This window comes from Dipodomys ordii, unplaced genomic scaffold (assembly GCF_000151885.1).
Source record: "Dipodomys ordii isolate 6190 unplaced genomic scaffold, Dord_2.0 Scaffold85, whole genome shotgun sequence".
NCBI lineage: Eukaryota > Metazoa > Chordata > Mammalia > Rodentia > Heteromyidae > Dipodomys > Dipodomys ordii.
In genome coordinates, this window is record NW_012267301.1 from 2,388,401 (window position 1) to 2,412,198 (window position 23,798).

Here is a 23,798-nt window from a genome sequence, read left to right on the forward strand (position 1 = left end):
CTCTTGTCAACAGCACATCCCTTTCCCTTCCTTCCCAGGGGCCAGGCTCATCACTTGCAAGGCTTTCTCTCCCAATGTACCAGCCCATCTTCTCAATCTTCAGCAAGAAGAACCTTTGTATAAATGAGAAGACAGGAGACCAGAGAGGGACTGTGACTTGTCCAAAGCCACACAACAAATGGAAGATACACATGGGACCAGAACCTTCTTCTCCTTCCTCTTTCCCTGGAGCCTGATCCACTGCACTCAGGAGGCTCTTTGTAGTCAAGAAGATTTTGGCTGCAGTGGAAGCCAAAGCTACTCATTAATTAGGGGTCCCTTTCCTAGCAGTATGCCACATCTACACAGCCTTCTATAGGGCCCTCCTCTCTCAGGGATCCCCTGGACTCCCCTCCACCCCAAAACAGTGAGGTCAAGCCAAGTGGAGGCAGCACTGTGGCTTGGTTCAGGAGTCTCCTAAGAAGAGCCACATCCTGGATAGGGAGTTGAGGCAGTTTGGTAGAGGAGCAGGAAGGAGACATCAGACGATGGTGGTGGGCCAAGTCCGCATCAGAAGGACCAGGAGAGAAGAGAGGGAGCAAGGCAAGCTGTCTGGAGAGAAAACGGTCTCTGAAGGACACAGGAGGAGGAGACAGGAGCTGGCAGTGAGAACCCAGCAGCAGGAGGAAGCTGTTAGGAGCACAGGCCCGTGAGGGAGAGACTGTTGGCTGGCAGATTCTACAGGCACTGGCAGGCGCTGTCTGCTCCAGAGTCCCCACCAGGACCCCTCAAGGCCTTCCCCCAGCAAGACGCTGGCATCAGATTGGCACCATCCCTGCAGCTGTGTCAAGGCCTTAGGAGGGAGTTCTCTCTCCCAAGACCCTCCTCCCCACCTACACATGAAGTCCAAGCCCCTTGTTGTGGAGAAGAGGCTGCAACAGGTCAGAGAGGGGAGGCTACTCGCCCAAGGTCCCACAGCTAAGCTGATGGCAGCAACAGGCCTTGCACCATGGACTCCCCATTCTCTTCACTCGGCCCTATGCCTATTTTCTGTCACATCTGCTTTCTGGGTGGCCCTTGGAGAAGGGCCCTGGACAGGTAGAGGGATTCCCTGAAGGAGCCGTTACTTGAAGCAGAAGGAAGGCTTCCACACCTGAGCTTCGATCCCCGCGTTCCGGGTGGAGAAGGAGGGCCGGGGGGCCTGCTTGGCTCGAGGAGACCACGCCCTGGAGGGAGACACGGGGGAGACGTCACTGCCGTAGGTGGGGCTCACGGCCGAGAGCTGGAGGCCATCCTGGCCCGGGGAGGCGTAGAGGCCCGGCGCGCAGCGCGAGGGCCGGGCCAGGGCGGGCGAAGGCGGGAGGCCCGCTCGGGGCAGGCTGGGCACCAGGTCCAGGGAACTGGGCTTGGCAGGGGAGGCGGCGCGAGACGAGGCTGCTCGGGTGGAGGCCGAGCGGGGCGAGACCAAGGTCTTGGCGGGCTCCTTGACAGGGGAGAGGGCGAAGAGCGAGGGCCGCGCGTGGCAGGGCTGCCTGGCGGGCTCAGGGCGCAGCACGCCGTTCTCGGGCAGGTAGCCGTGGTAGAGGGAGGCCGGCGGGGTGCGCGCGGGGCTCAGGGACGCCACGCGGAAGCCCCCGGGCGCGCTGCTGGCGTACTTCCAGGAGGAGGGCAGGGACATGGTGGGCGACGGGCAGCGGGCCAGCTCCGCTGGGCCCGAAGACTCGATGACGTACTTCTCCATGCGCGACTGGCGGCGCGCGTACAGCTCGGCGCCCCTCCCCGAGGCCTCGGGCAGGCTCTGGGTGGGTTTGGGCTTCGGCTTGGCCTGGATGCGGGGTGACTTCAGGCAGGAGGCCCACTCGGGGACCGCGTCCTCAGCGGCGGGGCTGGCCCTGTCCCGCGCGGCCTCCTGCTGGAAGTTGGAGGCCTCGGCCCCCAGGGCAAAGGGCTCCTCCTCGGTGCCCGCCTCGCCCTGGTCCCTCTGCCTCCGCTTCTCATCCGCCGTCTGCACCAGGTCCAGCAGGTCGGGGTTCGGGGTCACCTTGGGCTTCTCCACAAAGGTAAACATGGACTTCCGGCTGCCCCTGCGCGCCATCGACTCCTCCAAGATGCCCGTCTTGCTGGAGGGCACTGCCTGGCCCTTTGGACGAGAGGGCCTGGGGTCAGAACTGGGGTACAGGGCAGAGTAAGAAGGGGGAGACCTAACCCGGGAAGTCAGGGGGGCAGCCGACAAGGTCTCGGCGTAGGTGGGAGGTGGGGCGAAGCTCCCCAGGGGCCCCCGCTCCAGGACCGGGCTCCGCTGCCCCACCAGCCTCCGCTCCACCATGGGGCTGTGGGACATGGCGTGTCTCTGCGGCCGGGGACTCCGGTCTGCCGCGCTGGAGGCCTGGGGGGCCGGGGTCTTCTCCCCAAGGCGTCGCCTCTCTACCATGGGGCTCCGCTCCATGTGGCCGCTGCCCCCCGAGGCCTGGATGCCAAAAGGCCTGGCCGTCCTGTTGACCACGGGCTGGGGCCTGGCGAGGGTGAGGTGGACCTCGCTGGACACCTTGGTGGGGGTGGTGGCCGCCGGCCGCCCCGACAGCTCCGGCTCTGCTGACGGATGGACATCGACGAGCAGCGAGCTGGACATGAAGTCCGGGACGGCGGGCCCGGAGCTGGGGATGGCGGAGGCTCCTCGGGAACAGGTGTTGGCGGCCGCGGGCGGAGTGGACACCTTATCGACAAGGAGCACGCTGGCCCTCACCTCCGCCGGGGCCTGGGGCTGCCCCTCCGAGCGGAGGGCGCTGGGGCTGGCGTCGGGCGCTGTGCCATTCTGAGGGCGCTGGGCCTCGAGAGAGCTCTGCGGCCGGCCCTGCGGGGCGGCCTCGGCCGGGGGGTTCTGATTGGCGTCCTCGGCAGCTGCGCAATTGGAGGCCGGGGTGGTGAGCGGGGCGTCGGGTGTGGGAAGATTCTGGTTGAGATCCACAGCTCCATCCGGAGGATCGTGTGCGTCGTGGGCAGGCGGAGGGCTGGGCGGCGCCGGCTGGGCCTCGCGGCTCTGGGACAGGTGGAGCCCGTTGGCTGTCAGCAGGGCTGCATTTTCCTTTAAGTAAACCACCAGCGGCACCTCTTCCTCCTCACTGGCTACCTTCTCCAGATGCCGCAGTAGACTGTCCTCCTCGGCGGCGGTGTACCCCTCCATGCTGCGGCCCGGACGCCCTCGGGGGAGGCTCTGGGGGCCGGGGCCTTGCTCCTGGGGGGAGGTGGGACTCAGGTCCAGCCCCTGGGCATTGCCCGTGGGGCTGGCACAGTGCACCCCGAGGGGCTCCTGGCCGGGCTTCCGGCGGCCCTGGCCTCGGCTTTCCAAGGTGAACTCGTTCGCCCTTTGCCTGCGCCTGTGGAAGAGCTGGACCCCGCGGGAGCTGGCGCTGGGCGGGGTGGTCAGCTGGGCCGCGATCCGCTGGCTCCGAACTTTGGCTTCTTTCAGATCCTGCTCGGTGACGTTAGTGCTCCGGCTCAACGCTGCGGGAAGGGACACAGAGGCCAGGTTAGCACACGGGGATGGGGCAGGGACAGTCACTGTGACACCTAGTAGATGCAGATATGGAACATCGCCGAGCCCCTCATCTTAAAACTTCAGGCCCCCACTACATCTCTCACTCAGCTCCCTTCAGCCTTCTCTTCTCTTGCTAGGCTCTGCCACACTAGCTCTCTCGCTATTCTTTGAAAATGCCAAGTATGGCCCTGCCCCAGGACCTTTGTACTATTCCCTCAGCATGAAAAAACATCTTTTCCCAGATGGCATTCCAGGTTGGTTTCCTCTTGCTGCGCACCTTCAATCTTACCTCTCTAAAGGTAAGATGTAATGATACATCTTCTGATGTATCATGGATTATTGATCTGTTCACCTGGCTTGGCATGTGTATCTATGTTGTGCGGTAAATTAAGCCTTAAATTATATATATATATATATATCCAGACATGAGAAAATAGTGGCTGGCCTATAGTGGACATGATGAAGATTGCTGAATGTGTAAATGAACCCCCAGAACATTTTCTCTGAGCCTTTCTTAGGGTCCTTTGTACTTCTAAACTCACAGAATAGTGATTTAATTTGATTTTTTTTATAGAGAGCTCTCAACACCCTTCTTCTTAGAATGGGCAATATATCCACTTTTATTTATAAACATAGATATAAACATAAGAAAAGGTGTTAAGTGAAAAATGTCCCTCCCATCCTGACGTCTGAAGTTGCAGCACCGAAGTTCTTGCCATTTTCAGGGAAATAATCTTGTTAAAATTCACACGTTTCCACACTTGAAAGTACTAGGTTGGGCTAATTTCAGCACTGACTACACTGGAACACTGTGTCCTTTCCCTGAATGCTCCTATGAGCAGCAGTGAGCGTCACAAGTCTCTGTTTGGCAGAAGGGACAACTTTTGCTGACAAGCCCAGACACTATGTGTCCCAAGGTCACACAGAGAAGGACTAGAATCAATTCTCAGTCCCAGCTCAAGGCCCTTTTGGGAAGCAGGAGTGGGAAACAGTTTGGGGGTGCCCTGAGTTCAATCTGGACCTTGAAGTCAGGTTCCCTGAGGGCAGCCATTGCTCCTTCCAGGCAGTGTGCCTAGCTAGTACACCGTCAGTGCTCAAGTTGTGCTTGTTGAACAATGACTGAAAAAAGGGCTGCATTAAGGAGTGAATTGATTGGTGGCTGGAGGAATCAGCCTGTGGCAGGAGTCACAAGCTTAGTCAGTGGCTGAGAAAAATCCCCCCCCCAACTCTAGGAAGCTAATTAGTTCTTGCTCCCCCTCCCCCCCAGCAACTAGTTCTTGCCCTGCTGCTGTCTTCCTCCTATCTTGCCGTTATGAGCAAGGGCTGGGACGTGCTGGGACAGCCTCCCAGGTTCCAACAGCCAGGCTCAGCACTCCTGGACTCTCAGAGCTGGAAGGGTCCATACAAGAGGAAACATCACTGCCACCCACTTTACAGATGGGGAAACTGAGGACCAGAGAGTGAACTCTGCAGGGAAGCCCACAGAGGGCAGGCCGCAATAACATTGGGTCCAGGCCACAAAATGACAGGCTTTCTGGCTCCAACTTCTTCCCTCCCTCCCTCTTTCCCTTTCTCTCTCCCTCCCTCCCCAGGGCCTGGTTTGCCTCCCAGGCTGGAAACAGTGACAGCATATAACTGTCACCCCACGACACCTGGTAGCACTCCTCTCCTTACCAGGGCACTTCATGTAAAAGAGAGAGACAGAGACAGAGAGACAGAGGTGGGGGGTAGGGTTGGCCAGGCTGCTCCCTTGAGGGAGAATGAGTAGAGGTTGCCAGGTACACAGGAGGTCCTGAGGGGCTCTCAGTCCCCACAGTGCTCTTTTCTACTCTGCTTCAAATGAGGTCTCCTGTCTTGAATCCAAGCTGTGTGACCCTGGCACACTTCCCCACCTCCCAGAGCCATCAGGTCCCAAGATGAGAAGTGGGGGAACCCTTGGTGCCCAGGACACTGCCTGCCAGGGGCTCATTGGCTTCAAGCCCAGAAGACAAAGCAGGGGGCTCAGGTGGCCCTAGGAAGAGCTGGTGGTCGGTGACCCCACTCTCCTCTCTGGAAGGGATCAAAGCTAGCAAAGAGTTGCAGCATAGGTCCTGGTCCAGGAAGCCACCCAGCAGGGAATCCCAAAGTTATGGGGAAGCATGGCTAGAGCACAGAAACCCAGAATCTTAGAGGTAGCCATCACTGGGCCCAATTTTCCCCTCCCTTCTTCCATCCTATGAAACCACAGCCCCTGTGCAAGCCTCGGTTTGCACACTCACAAAACATGATCTCACTACTTCCCACTAACATTCATTCCTTGCTACAAGGTCCTCTGACCATTCATTACCTTCCACTTTCCTCTGTGTGTGTGTGTGTGTGCCAGAATTGGGACTTGAACTCAGGGCCTTGATTTCTCACTTGAACTGAAGAAGCTGGTGCTCTACAACTTGAGCCATACCTCCACCTTCAACTTCCACTTCTCTTTGTGTGTGTGTGTGGCGGGGGGTCCGGTCGTGGGGCCTGAACTCTAGGCCTGGGCACAGTCCCTCAGCTCTTCAGCTCAAGGCTAGCACTCTACCACGTGAGCCACAGCGCCACTTCTGGCTTTTTTTCCCCCTGCTTATGTGGTGCTGAGGAATCGAACCCAGGGCCTCATGCATGCAAGGCAAGCACTCTACCTCTGAGCCACCTTCCCAGCCCAAGCTTCCACTTCTTGATGTGATTCTACTCTGGGTGTCACACAGAACGAGTCTCCCCTTCTAGTCTTACAACTCTGCCAAGATTCCCAGATAGAAATCACATCCAGGAGAATAACCAAGTCCCAACAATGTTTCAGATGTGAGGGCACAATTGAGTCAATTATAGCTAACATCCAGTGGGTACTTGGTGCACACCTATACTTACACTTTACACCTATTGCTTAATCCCACAACTCCATAAAGGCACAAAAGTGTTAGTGATGAGAAAATCAAGGACCAGAGAGAGAAGGTGGGCTCCCAACACCACAGAGCTTCAAGGGAGTGAGGGAAGCAAGAATCATACCTGGCTCTCCAGCCCTGCAGAGGGCGCCAGGCTCCTGGCTGGCGGGTTCCCATAGCCTGAGGCTCATGGAAAAATCCTTATAGCGTTTGAATCTTCCAGAATTCTAAACTCTCTGTGTGTTGCCACTTTTCTCCTTGCATTCCTGCCTCAGTCTCATCCCCATGTTGACTGAAAGGCCATGGGTTCAGAAAACCCTCAAATGCCACTGTGAAGGGCCCTTACAGAAAAGCCAGCCTGGGGCTCAGAGAGGAAAGGTCAGGGGAGCGGCCAGGACCTAGGTCTGCTGACCGCCAGCCTGGCTCCACTCCAGCCAGGATGGCTCGGACAACGCTCCCGCCTCCCTGAACTTGGAGCGGCCCCCTCCCCAGTCCTGCCCTGGGAATATTAGGACAGAAGAGGGTAGGGGTGAGCTCTCCTCTCCCACTCCAGCCTGTGGTGACGCCACAGGAAAAGAATTTGGCAGGAGTTTTGGACCAGACCCAGGCAACAGTGCCGATGGGTTCTGCCACCCTGCGCAAACAAATCTGGGGGAAGGGAGGCTAAGGCCTGCCAGAGGCACCCCAGCATCCCGTCACAGGCCCCAGAGGACAGCCCCATTGAACATTCCCCAGATCCAGGTGCTGACATCTCAGACAAGGGCTGCTGCTGTGAAACGCTTCTTGGTGCCTAAGAGCCACAGGGACAGGCAGGTCTCAAGCCCTCCATGTGCTGGCTGTGGCCTGCACCTGTGCAGATCAGGACACCCCCCCCCCCACCAATGTCTAGCTAAACCTTTGCAGAGCCAGGGTGATGCCAGCCCTTTAGAGACTCACCCTGGATATTTGATCCGGAGCTCTGAAGACAGGCCTCCACCAGAAGAAGGAGGGGAGAGTAAACACAAGGAAAAACTCACTGCCTGGGGTAAGGATACTTGAGTGGTGCAGGGCAGAGGATGGGTGGGGAGAGTGTGGACAGCTGTGCCTATGGGAGGGCTGCAAAAGCTGCTGCCCTGCCTGGTGCTCACACACATAGCCTAGGTGCTGAGCTGCGCATGGCATGCTCAGAACCTTGCTTACCCTCCTTCCCTCCTCGCTCCCCTGAGAACACCATGAATTCTCTTGTTTCCTAGATGAAACCCAGGCTCAGACATACCTCTGTCTGTAAGGAGAAGGGCTGGGATTCAAAATTTCTAGACCAGGGATCCTGAGGGTAGGATATCAAGAGACTCCAGAGTTCCCAGATGATGGCTGTCCTTCCTCAGCCCATGACAGTTCCCTCAGCTGCCTCCAACAACTCATGCTTGCTCTCCTTTCCTCCTCTCAGATCAAGAGCTGATGAACTCATTCTTACTAAGGTTGAAATGACTAATAGGGCATGAAAGACCAGTGGAGTAAAAAGATGATGAAATTGGGGGTTAGGAGATCCCCTGTTCTCATTTTCCCTCCCCTAAGGCAAGGACAGCCCTCTTCCCCATGCCTACCACCCTTGTAGGCAACTGCCTCTTCTGCCCATGAAGAGGCGGGTCTGCATCAAGAGCCCCAAAGAAGGAGGTGGGTTTGGGGAATGGAGGCAGCAGAAGGTCGGGACAGGGTGAATGCAAGGAAATGCTTTTTCACAGGGCTGCCGTCAATGGGCAAGTCCTGGTGGAGTGGGGAGCTAGAGGCAGCCCGTTGTGGATGGCCAGAGTCCTGGCAATAGGATGGATCAACAGCCTGGGTAAACTGCCCCCCTGGTGGGCAGAAAGGAACCAAGGCCTGGCCTCTGCACAACCTCTGGCCTTGCTGGGGCTGGAAGATGGGAAACCTGAGTAATGGCCTGGCTACCTTGACAGCCCTGTTTGCATCACACACACACACACACACACACACACACACAGCCCCCCCCCCCAGCCCTGGGGAGTCCGGTGGGCACAGCCTGTCTGAGTGTCTGAGGCACACAGACTACAGTATCTTCTCTCTGCAGAACAATCCACACAGAGGTGGGAAGTCAGGGACTAGGGGTACACGAGGGTGGGGAACCCCAAGTCAAGCTCTAGCCTACCACTAACAGAAGTCGCCATCTGTCTTTCCCTTTAATGCCCAGAGGGAAGACTCTGCAGAAAGGGGATCCGATGTGCCCCGAGTCCCTCCAGCCCCCCAAACCCCACAGGCACCTTACTCACTCCACTCGTTGCGTCTCCCTGCAGCCCACCCGGCTGCTCCCACTGCCAGCTGAGGCTTTAGCCTCGGCTCCCAGAGCCTCAGGAGAAAAGCAGCCAAGTGCCTGGCTGACAACGGAGGAAAGTCCCACCTCGACAGCGAGCGCTCGGAGCTGGATATGACTTCTCTCCTCCACAGATGACTCAGCCTAGCTCTTTATCAGGAAAACCGATTTTGCAACAGCTTTTTAAATGGCCTCTCCACCCCCAGTCTCTCCCCCGCCAATCAACCCACCCCACGCAGCCAGATCCACCAGCCTCCCTCCCAGTTCCACTCCTGTTTCTCTCCTGCTCAAGATTCTGGACCTAAGGATGGAGTAGAGTTCGCCTCATTCTAGCACTGAGAGCCTCCAACATCTGGACCCACCGGAGGCTCCACCAGCCCCTGTGATCCTGGCAGTGCTGGAGAAGTTCAGTGGTCCACGGTCCAGTGGTCTACTGTTTGCTGCCTGGTGAGTTCCAGCCTGGAGCCTGGTTTATCTGTGCAGACCTCTCCACCAAGCATCTCTGTGTCTATTCTTTCTGCATTTCTCATCCCCTAACTTCCCACCTAGCTTGAATGATATACTCTCCTCCAAAAAGCTGTCCAAAAAGCTGTGGGATATGGGACTGCACACCTGTCATCCTAGCTACTTGGGATTACAGAAGTAGGAGTCCAATGCTGGCCTGGGAAAAGTTGTTAAGATTCTATCTGGAAAAATAAAACAAAAAGCACTGGGGAGTGTGGCTCAAGTGGGTGACTACCTAACAAGTGTGAGACCATGAGTTCAAATCCCCTCCTGCCCACCCCCAAATAAAAAAGAAACCTGCCTTGAACCACCAGTGTTTTATCTGCATCACTCAATACAGTATTCATTCTAATAAAAGTGACCCTTCAGGAAAGGCTTAGCACACGAGGAGGCCAGCTGCCCACCCATCTCCACACTAGAGGAAACTGGCTCAGAGTCGCAAAGAGACAAGGTCACACAGCCAATCGGAGGCAGAGATGGGATTCATATCTAGTATGGCCCAGATGGACTCAGGGCCTGCCCCATGCCCCTGCTGCCGACCCCCAATGTGTTACTTCATGGGAATCAGGGTCTAGATCTTCTATAAGCCACTCCCCCGTAGCAAGAGCCTTGACAGCAGGGCTCAACTGTTTAGTGACGTCTCCCTCCGCACGTCCTCCAGGAATCTGACAATAGCCAGTGGCTTGGGCATACCGGATGTTGCAATAAAGAGCTCATACATCTTTCTTTTAATCTCCCAGAAAATCACAGAGGAAGTTCTCTGATGGCCATTTTAGAGAGGGGAAAACGAGCCATGACAACAGCTTTCATCCCAGGTCCCAAAGTTGGTAAAGAGCAGAAGAGAGATGGAGTGAGGCAGTCTCACAGATACCAAACCTGGAGTACTTTTCCTTCTAGAAGGCTCCACTCACTTTTCACCCCTACCATTCTAGATCCAACCCAACTGTCATCTCTTCCAGGAAGCCCTCATAAACTTATCCAAGGGTGGGAGGGGGGGCGGGAGGAGGATGGGAAGGGATGGGAAGGGGAAAGGATGGGAAAGAGCTAGCAAAGAAGGCCAGGTCTGGTCAAACTTCTGAATTCCCCATACTGGCAGAAGATTGTGTTGGGTAAGGCAGAGGTGGGGCAAAGAGAGAAGTAACAGAGGGCTTTGACTGGCAGCTATCTGTGCAGGCCATCACCACGTCTCCCACTGCTCCCTGGCCAGGACTCCATTAGGGGTCCTAGCCAGAACTCTGCAACCAAAGCCTCCCTCCTGCCTGTTCACTAGTAGATCTCCCATCAATAGATTCTATATCAGAAATTTCGAGCGCGGTTCCCAGAGGAAGTGGGAGATTGAGGAGGGAACAGCAAGTCTGTGGGTGGAGAGGGAGATGAAACTTAACAGAGAGGTAGAATGTTCTGTGAAGTGTCATTCCTGGCACTTAGAAGCTGAAAGAGAAATAAATGACGATGAAGCAATCAGGAAGGCTTCCTGGAGAGGATGGTCTTTGCCCTAAGTCATGAAAGGTAGAAATGAGGAGGCATTCCAAGGAATGAGGACAGCTCACAAATGCTCCAAGGCATGGGGTAATCCTGTTCCATTCCCCTAGCCTAACCTCACGGCCCTAGGAGAGGTGAAAGAAACCTCTGACAGGAACACACCCATGGGATTCATGCAGAAACCCCATGCGGGAGCCAGGCTCGTTTCCCCAAGTGCACAGACTTCATAAGGTTCACGGTCAAGGAACCAGGCTGTGCCCTGCACCGCAGGCTCTGCCCTGGGCCTCTGGCTGGTTACATAAAATGGCCACTGCCCTGGTCCCGTGGCCAGCCAGGAGGCCCCTCCAGCCCCTCTGCCTTTCCTGCCGTCTGTCTACTGCTTCTTTCATAAAGAAGAAGCTGCTGTCTGGTGGCCAGCCCCGTGGTAAATTCCCTGCATTCCTTCCCCACAGAAAAATAAATAACCCAGGAAGAAAAAAATGCAAGAGGAATGATAATGATGTCCCAGGCAGGCTGCAGCCCTTCCTGCAACCACCACCATCACCAGCAGGTCTGTGAGCTGCTGCTGCTCCTCCCAGGGGCACGGGAGACCCTCTAGGGCTTCAAGGGTTAACTGACAGAGAAGGTGCTGGAATCTCCCTGTGGTGGCTGCAGCAAGCAGTCAGTATGGCAAATTTGTCAGAGGTTTTCATGTTCACATTGGGCTAGCTCAGTAGATGAGGTTCAAAGCTCTCCTATTATTATTGTTATTGTTATTATTATTACTAGTGTTTAAACTCAGGGCCTCACAATTGTTAAACAGATGCTCTATCACTTGAGCCATGCCTGTAAGCCCAGTTTTGCTTTATTTTTCTAGCAGGGTCTCTTGTTTTTGCCTGAAGCAGCCTCTATGATGGCAGTCCTTCTACCCATAGCCTCTCAAGTAACTGACCTGACAGATGCATTTGACCATGCCTGGCGTATTTGTTGAGATGAGGGTCTCACTAACTTCCTGCCTGGGCTGGCTGGCCTTGAAATTGTCTTCTTGGTCTCTGCCTCTTGAGTATCTGGGCTTTGGTGTGAGCCACCAATACAGCCCAGTATTATCATTTTTTAAAAATATTTTGATCCTCCAAAGTGGGACATAGGAGTGCCCTTACCTCCATTTTACAGGTGAGGAAACTGAGGCCCAGAAAGAAATGGGCTTGACCAAGTTATTTGGTCAGTCAATGGCCTGCAGGTTTCTAGCATCTGCCTCCTGCTCCAACCCCCTACTCCACACCCCTCCCCCTCCCCCCGTCCTGAAGCTCTTTTCCTTCCCAAACCCACCTGGACATCCTGCTCTCTGCCTGTCTCCCCCTAGGAGGGCATCCATCCACCCCTTTAGTGAATCACTTCCTCTCTCTGAGTGAGTTTCAGCTTCCTTGTCAGTAAAATGGGTGGCTGTTGAGCAAGCAGGCTACAGAATGAGTATAAAGTATGAAACACTGTGCACACTTTAGCCGTGTGTGTGTGTGTGTGTGTGTGTGTGTGTGTGCGCACGCGCGTGTGTGCACACCCGCACATCGGTACTGGGTCTAGAACTCAGGGCCTCATGCTCTCACTTGGGCTTTTTGGTCAAGGCCACTTGAGCCACAGCTCCACTTCTGGCTTTTTCCTGGTTAAGTGGAGATAAGCCTTTCAGATTTGTCTGCAAGGGCTGGCTCCAAACTGTGATCCGAAGCTCTCAGCCTCCTGAGTAGGTAGGATTACAGGCATGAGCCACAAGGGCTAGGATATTTCAGTCTTGACTCTGATTTATAAGACAGAATCCCTGTGTCTCTTTCCTTCTCTTCCTTTCTTCACCAGTATTTCCTGTGCCTCAAACTTCTGTCCACCATCAAGCACACTCCAATTCCATTCCCCTCTCTATCTGCACAGCATATCCAGTCTGCACTGGAACCCCCATCCTCAACCTCTAGCCCATGTGTTGTTACAGAGTTTGACCCAAACCCCTAGAGGCACAGCCCAGATTCAAGACTTAGGGAGGGAAGGAAGGAGCAGCCTACTGGCTGTGAAGCCCAGAGAGCATCAAGGTTGAAGGGTGCTGGAGGGTGTCTACTTTCACCCTTGGCCATTCTGCAATCACCAGGCAGGGCTGGCCCCAACCAACAGGAGGAGTCTCCTGCCAGAGGGGAGGCTGAACCTACTAGCCCTGGCCTCCCCATTTCCCTTAAACCACAACACTGCCAGGGGTGGGGCCTGGGGAGCTCCAGCAGAGGGAGGCAGAGGAAGGGAGAGAGGAAGGGTGGGAGAACACTTTTGTGTCCATGTGCCTATGTGAAAATGGAATCAGGTGACTTGAAGGGATGCGTGGAGTTGGGAGAGATGGGGGAGAAGGATGGACAAGGTAATGTTGATTGAGATATATTCAATAATTGAATTGAAACCCCATTGTACAACTCCTTGAAGATAATAAAAAATAAAGGCAATAACAAATTTTTGGAAAAAAAGATTGAACATCAGGACATTTGGCTCTAATGTGACTGGCATTGGGCTGAGCGTCTTTGGACTTGTTTGTCCATCTGCTTAGAGGTGGACGGGGTTGATGGATGCCCTCCCGCCTCCAGTAGTGGCAAAGAATCTCAGGGTCCCCAGATGGCTAACATCTCAGTGGTTGTGTAAGTTCCCAGTGTGGAACCTGTGGTCTGGTATATGATTGCTGAGGGAGAGGCTAACGTGGATATTTCAGTAACAAAATTACACAATTTAGAGAAAATAATTATAGGTGGTACACAAGCTCATCCATTCAGCCAGTATTTATTGCATGCCAACTAAGGGGCTGTGGCATCCGTGGAGATAAACAGATAAAAATCTCTGCTTGCATTCTAGCCAGAACAAGATAACAAACACACAAGAAAACAGATAGTAAATGCTATACAGAAAAATCAAGTGGGGAGAGGAGACACAAAATGAATACACAGGTTGGGGAGTGGTTTACAGAGGCAACTCTGATCACTGAAGTTGTCCTCACTGGAAGGTACATCAAAGGGAAGAAATGAAAAAGCACAGGAAGTGAGGCCTTAGTTTTTAGCAGCTAGTGCTGAGGTCCTGAGGAAACCTACAACTGGCAGGAGTTAGGCTTGGGCCCATAATTTGAAGGTGGGTCATGGATAAGGAAAGTCAGTTCTCTAATTGCCTTTCTCCTTCTGCTGTTTGGGAGCCTAGGGATCCACCTTCATTGCAACCATTCTCTCTCAGTGTGTCACTCTCTATCTCTCTATTTATACCTCTGTCTCTGTCTTTCTTTCCTTCTTTCTCTTTCTCTCTTTCTCTCTCACATACACACACACACACACACACACACACACACACGCTGGAGACCTCAGCCCACAGCAACACAGCACATCTCTGCACAGACACCCACACAGACAGGCATTGCCTACTTCCAACCTGCACAGCACATAGCAGAGCATGCCAGTCTCATGTTCTCTGGGCACAGGACACATGCAGGAGTATGTGCCCACAGAACACGGGCAGTTGTGCCTACAGAGGCACAGGGTTGCTCCTGTAGGAGGGTGCCCGTCTTCCTCCTGCCAACATGCTGTCTTCAGGTAACAGAGTTAGGGCACATGCTACTGCAAGATGGGAAGTGCCCACATGTGTTCAACTTCCTGTCTCCGTGTCTCTATACTTCCATCATGGTCTCCCTTTCCCAGGGGCTCACTGAAACCCACCACCTATGCTTAACTGCCCCAGGAGAGCATGCCACCATGGAAAACGTCCCCTTTCTTCTCCTTCAGCAATTAAATGGCCTAGGCCATGTAAAGTATCCAGAACAGCACCAAGCACATTAGCAGTAGCAGCACTCACCATCACTGACCACCAATCATTGTGGACTCCTCTAACTAAGCCACAACCAGGGCTCCAGCTCTCACGTGGAGTCTCAGTCAGGGCCCTTCCCTTCTCTTGCCCAGATCAGGATCTGCAGGTCAGAATGTATCAGGGAATATGTGCATCATACAAATCTTTGGGCTCCACCCACACTTGCAAGGACCATAGGATGTGCATAGGCTTTCTGGGGGTTCCCATGCACAGCCAGTAAGGGACATACTGGCAATCAGTGGGTTTTTTAAAATTTTTCCAATGCAGAGATTTCAATTCAGGGCCTCATATTTACCCTGCTTGTTCCCTCTGCTGCCACTCTACCGCTTAAGCCATTCCTCTAGCCTGGCAATTTTTGGTGGTTATTTTGGAGTTGGAGCCTCAAGGTATTTTCTGCTCAAGATGGCATTGAACAGTCATCTCCAGATCTCAGCCTTCTGAGTAGCTAGGAAGACAGGTGTGACCTCCTGGTGCCCAGCACAACTTACAGTTTTATAAATAAGTTCACAGTTACTGAACACACAGAGAAGTGCCTGGAATGTGGTCTGGCAAATGGTTAGTTAGGCTACAACTAAGTTTTAGCTACAAGGCCACACCTCATGCAATAAGCTTTTTTATATACATAATTACTTCTGGTAATTACATACCCTTTGACTACATACAACACTTTCATGGTTTTCCTAGCACTGGGTGTATGTGTGTGTGGTCACACACATGCTGGTACTAGGCCTTAAACTCAGGGCCTGGTATAGTCCCTTAGCTTTTTTGCTCAAGGCTGTCACTCTATTGTGTGAGCCACACTCCACTTTTGGCTTTTCGATGGTTAATTGGAGTTAAGAGTCTCATGGACTTGCCTGCATAGTCTGAATTCAAACTGTGATCCTCAGATCTCAGCTTCCTGAGCTAAGATTATGATATAAATCACTAGCACCTGGCAGTTTTCCAAGCATTTTTTATCCATCAGAAATAAAGGCAGAGTGAGATTATTATGCCATTTTACACATTAGAAGTCAAGGCAGAGGAATCCCCAGAGACCTGCCCCCAGGGTCTCCTAGTGTACCAGCCTTTGGCTCCCAGCTGTGCACCTTGTCCACTCACCTCACCAAGTGTTTTACTTCCAACCCACAGGGCAAGTCACGAGCATTTGACACATGCAACTTTAGCGGTAACTCAGGCTTCACTGTAAAATGGGACAACCTCAGAGGTGGTATCGCTCAAGAGATACAATGCCTGCCTAGCAAGCACACAATCCTTAGTTCAAACTCTGGCACCCCGCTGATTTTCCTGCCAGAAAAAGGTCCCACTCCTTCCTGGGCAGGGAGTACAGGGGGTGCCCGAGACTAGTGCCTCATGCTACCATTTCAATCTAAAATGATTGTTTTAGTCTAGCTAATCTGAGTTCAACCTGGTCACACGCTATGGCTATCCCAACCAGGTCTCAATCAAGACATACCGTCACTGAGCCTGAGTTTTTCTGTAAAAGGATCTCCCAACTCCTGCCCTGCTGAGTGGCGGTGTAGATCCGTTCACAGGGCACAGTTCCCAGCACAGATGCTGGGTGCCCGCAAGACACGCGGTCACTTTGGCTAGCTTGCGACCTTCAAGAAGACAGAATCTCATTCTTCAATGCACAAAGACTTACTCCATGGGCTATGTGGTCCATAAATCCATGTTGAATGACTGAAGACATGAAGTAATGTCACCCAAGCAGCATTCTCCTAGTCCTGGCTACCTACTCAGTCAAGACGCATTCCCCAGCTTGAAGCCTGGTGCCCTGAGCAGGGGTGACAGGCTGTGCATTCTGGGAAGTCGCCTTCTAGTCCATGCGTAGTAGATGCTCCTGCCATGGCAGCATCAGAGGCCACACCGGAAGGGCCGTGTCTCCAGAGCCCTGAATGTACTCTTGTTGACTCAGAGGCATAAATAATACATGTTCTAGTATGTTCTCGCCTCACCATCCTGACCTGCTAAGAATAGCCCTGGCTACTCTTTCAGGGATGCCAAAGGAAAGAGGGCAGGACATCTAGTGGAGACAGCAGGAAAGTTGGGCTGTATGTAGCCTGTCAGGTACTCTCCCGGCAGACCCAAATTTCCAAACTCCTAAGACAGGGGACTCTGGAGGGCAAAGCAGAAGGGGTACCTGGCCAGGACTTCAATGAGGTGAAGGTAAGGACTGAAGATGAGACTCCCTTCTTACCAACCTATGTCTATACTGATGTCTGTTCTGATGCCTATGCCTCTAGCTCACCCTTTCTCACATATAAGATGAATAAATGAGAGAAAATAGGACTCCTCTTATGCCTTATACGTAAAGTTTTGGGGTGGTTTTAAATTATTTTCTTAGGTTTAAAAATGGCTGACCTAGTTGGTGGGATGAGGTGGCTCACACCTGTACTCCTAGCTAGTTCCAGAGACAGAGACAGAATTGTGATTTGGAGCCAGCCCAGGCAAAAAGTTAGGAAAACTCTCTCTCAAAAGAACAAGCCAGGCATAGTCATGTGTACCTGTAATTCCAGCTCTTCAGAAAATGTAGGTAGAAGAATAGAAGTCTGAGGCCAGCCCGGGCAAAAGCTCAAGACCCTCCCAAACCAAACTAAAACATAAAGGGCTGAGAGCATGGCTCAAGTGGTATAATGCCTGACTAGCAATTACAAGACTTTAAATTCAAACACCAGGACTGGGAAAGAAAAGTTGGGGGGGGGAGCTGACCCAGAACAGTGTTCCTCATACATCATAGTATACACAAATGACTTGGGGAAGTGATTAATATACATCCAGAGATGGGAGTGTGGGCAGGGCCTGAGATTCTGCATTTCCAACAAATTTCCTGTGCAGGTGATGCCGGCACTGAGTCCATGGGCCACACTTTGAGTTCTATGATACAGATGAGGAAAGTGACCCCCAAAGGAAAGGGCTGAGCCAAGAGCATGCAAGAGCGCTATAGGGACTGTCATCCACAGCTCTGGCCTCAGGGGCTTTGAGGGACTGCAGCCACCTCCCCAGCAACATGCCCTGCTTACAGGGCATGACGCATGATACATCAGATGGCCACTGACGTGCACATGGGATGATGGGCAGAGGAAGAGAGGGCCCCGGGCTCAGCACACATTCATCCAAGAAGAGGCTGGAATGTGGAGGCCCACTGGCAGCATGGTCCACCCAGCAGCCAGGGGAGAAGAGAAGAAAGGAGGCAACAGAAGCCTCCAGACCAGCACCAGAGGAGTTCCTTTACTCCAGTATGTGCTGCAAAGCTCTTTGGGGCTCCAGGCCCTGAATGACTAGCCCACTGCTCCATGCTGTTGTATCTCTAAAGCTGCCTGACACTCCACCACATTGGCCCTCCTCATATGTTCAGACAAGATGTCTAAGACTTTCTCTCCTCAGGGCATTTGCACTGGCTACTTCTTTTACCTCGAGCCCTTTTTTTCCCTATTCCTCAACTGAGTCTTTTCTTTTCTTTTTTGTCAGGTTGAACTCAGGACCTGGGTGCTGTCCCTGAGCTTTTCTGCTCAAAGCTAGTGCTCTACTACTTTGAGCCACAGCTCCACTCCAGTTTTCTGGTGGTTAGTTGGAGATAAGAGTCTTACAAACAAGTATGGCTTTGAACCGAGCTCTTCAGATCTCTCAGCCTCTTGAGTAGCTAGGATTATAGACCTGAGCCACTGGTACCCAGCAACTGACTCTCTTCAATCACACTTCTTGTCCTTTGAATGGGCTTACAGGTCTCAAGTTGGTGAGGGAATGGCCCAAGTGGTAGAGTGCCAATCTTGAGTGAAAAAGCCAGGCAAAAGCCCAAGGCCCTGAGTTCAAATCCCAGTATTGTCCCAAATAAATGAATATTCCTCAAGGAGTCATCTCTATCCTCGGAGGTTACATTCCTCAGCTCTAGCACCTTCAGACCTTTCCCCAAACTCATTAGGTTTTTAATTACATGGGTGTTTTCTTTCATGTCAATCCTTCTGCCCCCACAGGACAGGGCCTTGGCCTTGTCCCTACCTCTGTGCCTACTACGCTTTTAGCTGACAGAGAGAAAGAGCAAAGGAATAAAACATTGCTCACATTCCTACTGCAGAGCTTCCACCTCCACCACCCTGGGCAACCTCGTTCAACCCCAAGAAGTTGTAAGATTGGGATTTTTTTTTTTTTTTTGTCGGTCGTGGGACTTGAACTCTGGGCCTAGGTGCTGTCCCTCAGCTCTTCAGCTCAAGGCTAGCGCTCTACCACTTGAGCTACAGTGCCACTTCCTAAGATTGGGATTTTTCAAGATGATCTGGGTCCCTTCTCTGCTCTGTTCCTCCTTGGTGGCCTTCGTGGGTCAGGCCGCCTCTCTGAGCGGGGTCTGGAAAAGGCTTTGAAAACTGTAAAGAGCTTTCATTAATACCATTATTCTATCCATGCTTGAGGCCCAGAAAGGCCCAGCACAGCCAGTGCATGGTGATGCCATACACTGCCTTTCTGGCACAGTTCAAAGCCAACAGCTGAGCTTCAGGCCCACCCAAGCTCAATGAAAGTACCATCTGCCTGGAGGCTGGGCTGGGGAGGAGGAGGAGGCAGAGGAGAAGGGGGGGTGGGAGCAGTGACTCAGGCCCAGAGCCAGCATGGGTGGGCGGGGTCCCCAGCAGGAGACCCAAGTGGGGCCTGGCATTTTGGCACAAGGGATCCAGCTGGCTCAGGCTGGGTGGCAGCTTTCTTGCTCCCCATGCGCGTGACAGTCTATTTTTTAATCAGGTCCCTCCATGCCCCTCCCCCCCCCAACTCCATGTGTCCTGACAAAGAGCCTTATATCCACATCCTGAGGTCCTGGCTGAGATCACGGCCACCTTGGAGATCCATGGCAGGATTCTTTAAGTTCCCTCCTTCCAAAGGGCCCACACGTGCCAAGCAGCCCAGAAGGCAGTACAGGAAGCCCAATGATGAAGGGCTCCCTCCTGTCTGTGTGACTTGGGACAGGTCTCTGAGAGATTTTTGGCCTCCATTTCCCCTAACTGGACAATGACGGGGGGCGGGGTACAGCAGACTGCCTGGCATAGTATAATTCAGGCACTTGGCATCCACTCAAGCTCTACGTCAACAATATTCACTCAGAGAGGCCTGCCAGAGCCTCCCCTGCCCATGGTACCCACAGGGCACACTTAATCCTCCCTGGCCCGGGGAACCAGAGAAGGGAAGAAAAGAGACTGAGCCACTTGCAACTCTAGGCTCAGAGTCCTAGGCCTCAGGTCATGTGAAGTTCAGATAATGAGAGCCCCCCAAAAAACAATGTGTTCTTGGGCAGGTGGTGAGGTCTCTCTGCGTCTCTGGCACTGCATCTAAAGCAGAAGAGAGTGTCGTGCAGAAGTATGCAGTGCTTTGGGCCAGACTGCCTGGGCTCACCTTTGGATACTTAGTAAATACGTGGCCTTGGAAGCTCACTGAAATCCACTTCTTTGTGCCCAGCTTCCCATCTGTAAAATGGCAACAATAATAGTAGGACTTAAAAAAAAAGAAAAATTAAATAATAAAAAACAAAAGAGGACTTAACCTCATAGAACTGTCCACATGAAAAAAGCCTAGAACAACCATGGAACATAGTAACAAGAAACTGTCTTTCAAAACCTGCTTTAGGGGGCTGGGAAGGTGGCTCAGTGGTAGAGCACTTGACTTGCATGCCTGAAGCCCTGGGTTCGATTCCTCAGCACCACATAAGCAAAAAGAAAAAAGCTGGAAGCGGCGCTGTGGCTCAAGTGGTAGAGCGCTAGCCTTGAGCTGAAGAGCTGAGGGACAGCGCCCAGGCCCAGAGTTCAGGCCCCACGATGGACCCAAAAAACAAAACAAAACAACAACAACAAAAAAAACCTGCTTTAGCCACTAAACATACAGACTCTAAGAGCTTTTAGATTCAAGGGTCTCAGGGTCAAGCCACCATGCTACCCCACAGGGTCACTCAGTGGCCCCTTCCTTGACCTTTGACTCACCAGAGATGCAAGTATTTTGGGGGTCTACTGAGCTCTTTCATACCCATCATCCCCTGGGATTTCCTGCCCTCTTGACCGACATGCTCCCAGACAAACACCAAAAAGTAATTCCAGGGGAGATATGAGGAGTCTTGAGCCAGAGGCCGTCTCCTAAGGGCTTCCTATTCTATCCGAGATCAAACAGCAATACTATGAATAAGCACTAGCTCATTTCATTTTCATAACAACAGTAGAAGAGCCCATTATTGCCTGTATTTTATGGATGAAGAGAGAAAAGCCCAGAGATACTACACAATGTGTTAAGATCTTTCAGCCAGCCAGGTGTAGGATGCAGGGGTCCAACCATAGCATCTGTATGGGAGCTGCTCTAGAAGTAAGTGACAGCAGTCACCTACTCTGCCTGCAACCCATCCCCACCCCCGAGAGGCTGGGCAGGGTCAGCACGGTCCATGGCCACCAGCCTTACCAAGTGGAAAGATAAAGCCAGGATGGTGGAATGTCTGGCAGCAGCTAGTCAGTAAAGACCTCATTCCAGAGAGAGGGCTTTGTATAAGCCTCTGGAATTACAGGGCCTGGGGGCTGTTCCCATGTGGACTCCTCTGACCAGCCGCACTGTGTAGTGATTGAGACCAGTATCCAAGGACCTTTCACAAAGGGCTCTGTCCGCACACACTAGCCTCATGTGCAGAATCTCGCCACAGGCAAGCTCAGTGCGCTCTCTCTCTCTCTCTCTCTCCATTCCCTATCCCCTGCAACACTCCTCCTCCTATGAAACCCTCTCATTCATTCCTCTGGGCACTGTTCCAATCATGCATGCCTCCTCCAGGAAGCCCTGACCGCACTTCAGATACATTCAGACCTCCACTCTAAGAGAGACTTTCTCTAGCCACTAACTCATCTTGTAGCTCTCCATCTTGACAGTGACTTTTTGGGTGTTGTTTTTACCTCTTATCTCACTGGTTTATTTGTTTTTTTTTCCTTCTTGTTTTATCTCTTCAATTAAAATGCAGTCTCCTCAAGGGCAGGGACCTTGTCTGTCTCAGTCACTTCTGTAAACCCAGTTCCTAAGCACCCATCCTACCCCACAGCTAATCAAGGACACTGAAGTCCCAAGAAGGCAATCCCATCACCTAAGGTCTCGTAACAAATAAGCAGGTGGCAGAGGTCAGCCTGGCTCTAGCCCAAGGCACTTGGCCTGAGATCACATCACTACTGACCCTCCACTGGCCCACCTTGACCCTGCCTCCCATTACAACAGGCCAGAGCCTGCAGGTCCTGACCATCAGTGCCCTCCACTTCCCCAGGGGCCCACAGGGCCCAGTCTGAGCCTATTTTCCTCTGTCCCTCCCTTCCTGGCATCAGTGGCTCCAATTAGCTCATGTCTGGAAGCCTTGGAGCTGCCCTGAAGGAAAAGGTACCTCCCAGGCCAGTTCCCAGGGCTCGGGGTGTTCAGCCTTGCAGAAGTATTGTCCTGATCAAGGCGAGGCAGTGGGCCAACACCTCTCCAGCCCACTGCCTGGAACTGTGAGGGGGCTGAAGGACACCTGTCACCCCTGGAGATCCGTGACTGAAGCCTCTCCTGTACTTCATCCCTCCTCCACATGCTCTAGAGCCTCTAGAGCCCCTCTCGCTTATCAAGATGCTGTATGCTCTGTCCATGGGGAGGGCGCTGCTGGCTTCTACCCATAGGTTTGCCCTCCCAGGCAAACTTTTTCTCCTCCTTGACCTCAGTCTCCCCAACTCAAAAGCGAGGTTAGACAAAATGCTGACTGAAGATAATACACTGCAAGGTTGATCTTTTCTGTTTCCACAGCAAGGGTGGAGTATAAAAGGGGAACAGCAGGGCAAGAGTTGGAGGCTCTCTTTTAACCATGGAAGTGCTGTGTTCTGACCTATGGCCTGGAAAGTGGGAGAGGCCTAAAAAGATGGGAGTTGCAAGCCAAGACAGTATAGCAGCAAATGATTTGCCTGGAAGTTCTTCTGAATTCCATCCTGTTGTACAGACAGAGGAGCCAAGGACCAGAGGGGACGAGGAACTCCCCTAAGAGCTCATATGGAGACAGAGGCAGGGGAAGCCCCTACCCGCAAACAGGGGTTCACATCCAACCACTTGAGAAAACATGGTAAGTAGAGAGGGAGCATCTTGTTAGTTTCCCAACAACACAGGATGGAGGCCAGGCCCAGGGGTGGTGACAAGACCGGCAGGTAGCAGCTAGGCCTCTAGTCTCTGGCCCCACATCATCCTCTGACTCTTGGTCAGTGTCCAGTCCTGAGTCATGCTCCAAAGCACCAGGGGTGGGGCACCTTCAGACTGCCTAGGACCACCTCAGGCATCGCTGGTCCAGGGCGGGGCCTCCTCGGAGCCCACCCTATCAATTCTTTCAGGCAGGAAGGGTCTGTGCCTAGATCACCAGCGAGGAGGCGTTTATTCCAGCCACCTGCTACTCTGGATAGGATGGGAAGGGACGAGGACACTCCCCGCTTCCCATTTAGCTTCAGTCCTTTAAGGCACAAGGAAGGGGATCTCTGTCCCCATTCAGAATAAGCCTATAACTTGAAGTGGAAAGGAGAAGGAAACCCTTTCCCAGATTCCTCACGGAGATGTTCCAAGGCCGGGGATGGAGCCCCTCACCCCTGCCCCACGGTGTAGTGGCTAGAAAGGGGCCCCGCCCTCCATCCCACCTTGACAGCCCCCTTTTTCTCCCAGCAAACGTCTCAGTTAATAGGGGAGCTGTAAGAGTGTGGTGTGGAAGGTTTGGGTGTTCCCCTCTCCCCGAAGGCACTCAGGAAGGGCCCTGATTCCCCCGTGCGCTGAGGCTGGAAGCCGGGCCCTGTGCCCCACCCGCGGGAGGTCGGGCCGCCCCCGGCTGCCCCCTCCCAGGCGCCCGGGTTGGGCCACCGCGGGCACAGCCGCACCCGCCGGCTCTGGGATGGGGCCCCCGGACTTCCCAGGAGGCGGCCGGGCGGCCCAGGCCCCGACCTGTGGCTGCTTTGCCCCCCCCGTCCCCCCTCCCGACCCTCTAGCGGAGCGGGGCGTGAGGGCCGGAGCCCGGCGCTGCCCCGGGAGCAGCGTCCCCTGGCCGGGGCGCACTCTCACTTCTGAGCTGCTGGGAGACCCAAGATCGCTCCGGCCTCCGCTGTACAGATGGGGACACTGAGGCCCAAAGTGCAGAGACGACGTGGCCGAGGTCACCGGAGTGCAGGGCGCGGAGCCACGTGCGTCCCGTCTCCCAGGCGGAGCCGGCAGGTGTGCAGCTGGGGAGGGCGAGGCTCGCGGCGCCCGCCCCGCGTCCAGCGGC

General features: G+C 53.6%; 1 protein-coding gene across 3 annotated transcripts in view; it reads right to left on the bottom strand.

The window, feature by feature from the left end:
• Positions 1–1,102: 1,102 nt before the first annotated feature.
• Synpo (synaptopodin) overlaps positions 1,103–23,798 on the bottom strand; it is a 30,714-nt gene continuing 8,018 nt past the window's right edge. The window contains exons 1-2 of one of the 3 annotated variants that reach the window (XM_013025522.1): positions 8,804–8,839; positions 1,103–3,480 (exon numbers count right to left, since the gene is read on the bottom strand). In XM_013025522.1, the coding sequence (XP_012880976.1) occupies positions 1,103–3,160 (2,058 nt within the window). In that variant the 5' untranslated portion in view covers positions 3,161–3,480; positions 8,804–8,839. The other 2 variants (XM_013025521.1, XM_013025520.1) reach the window with 2 other exon arrangements.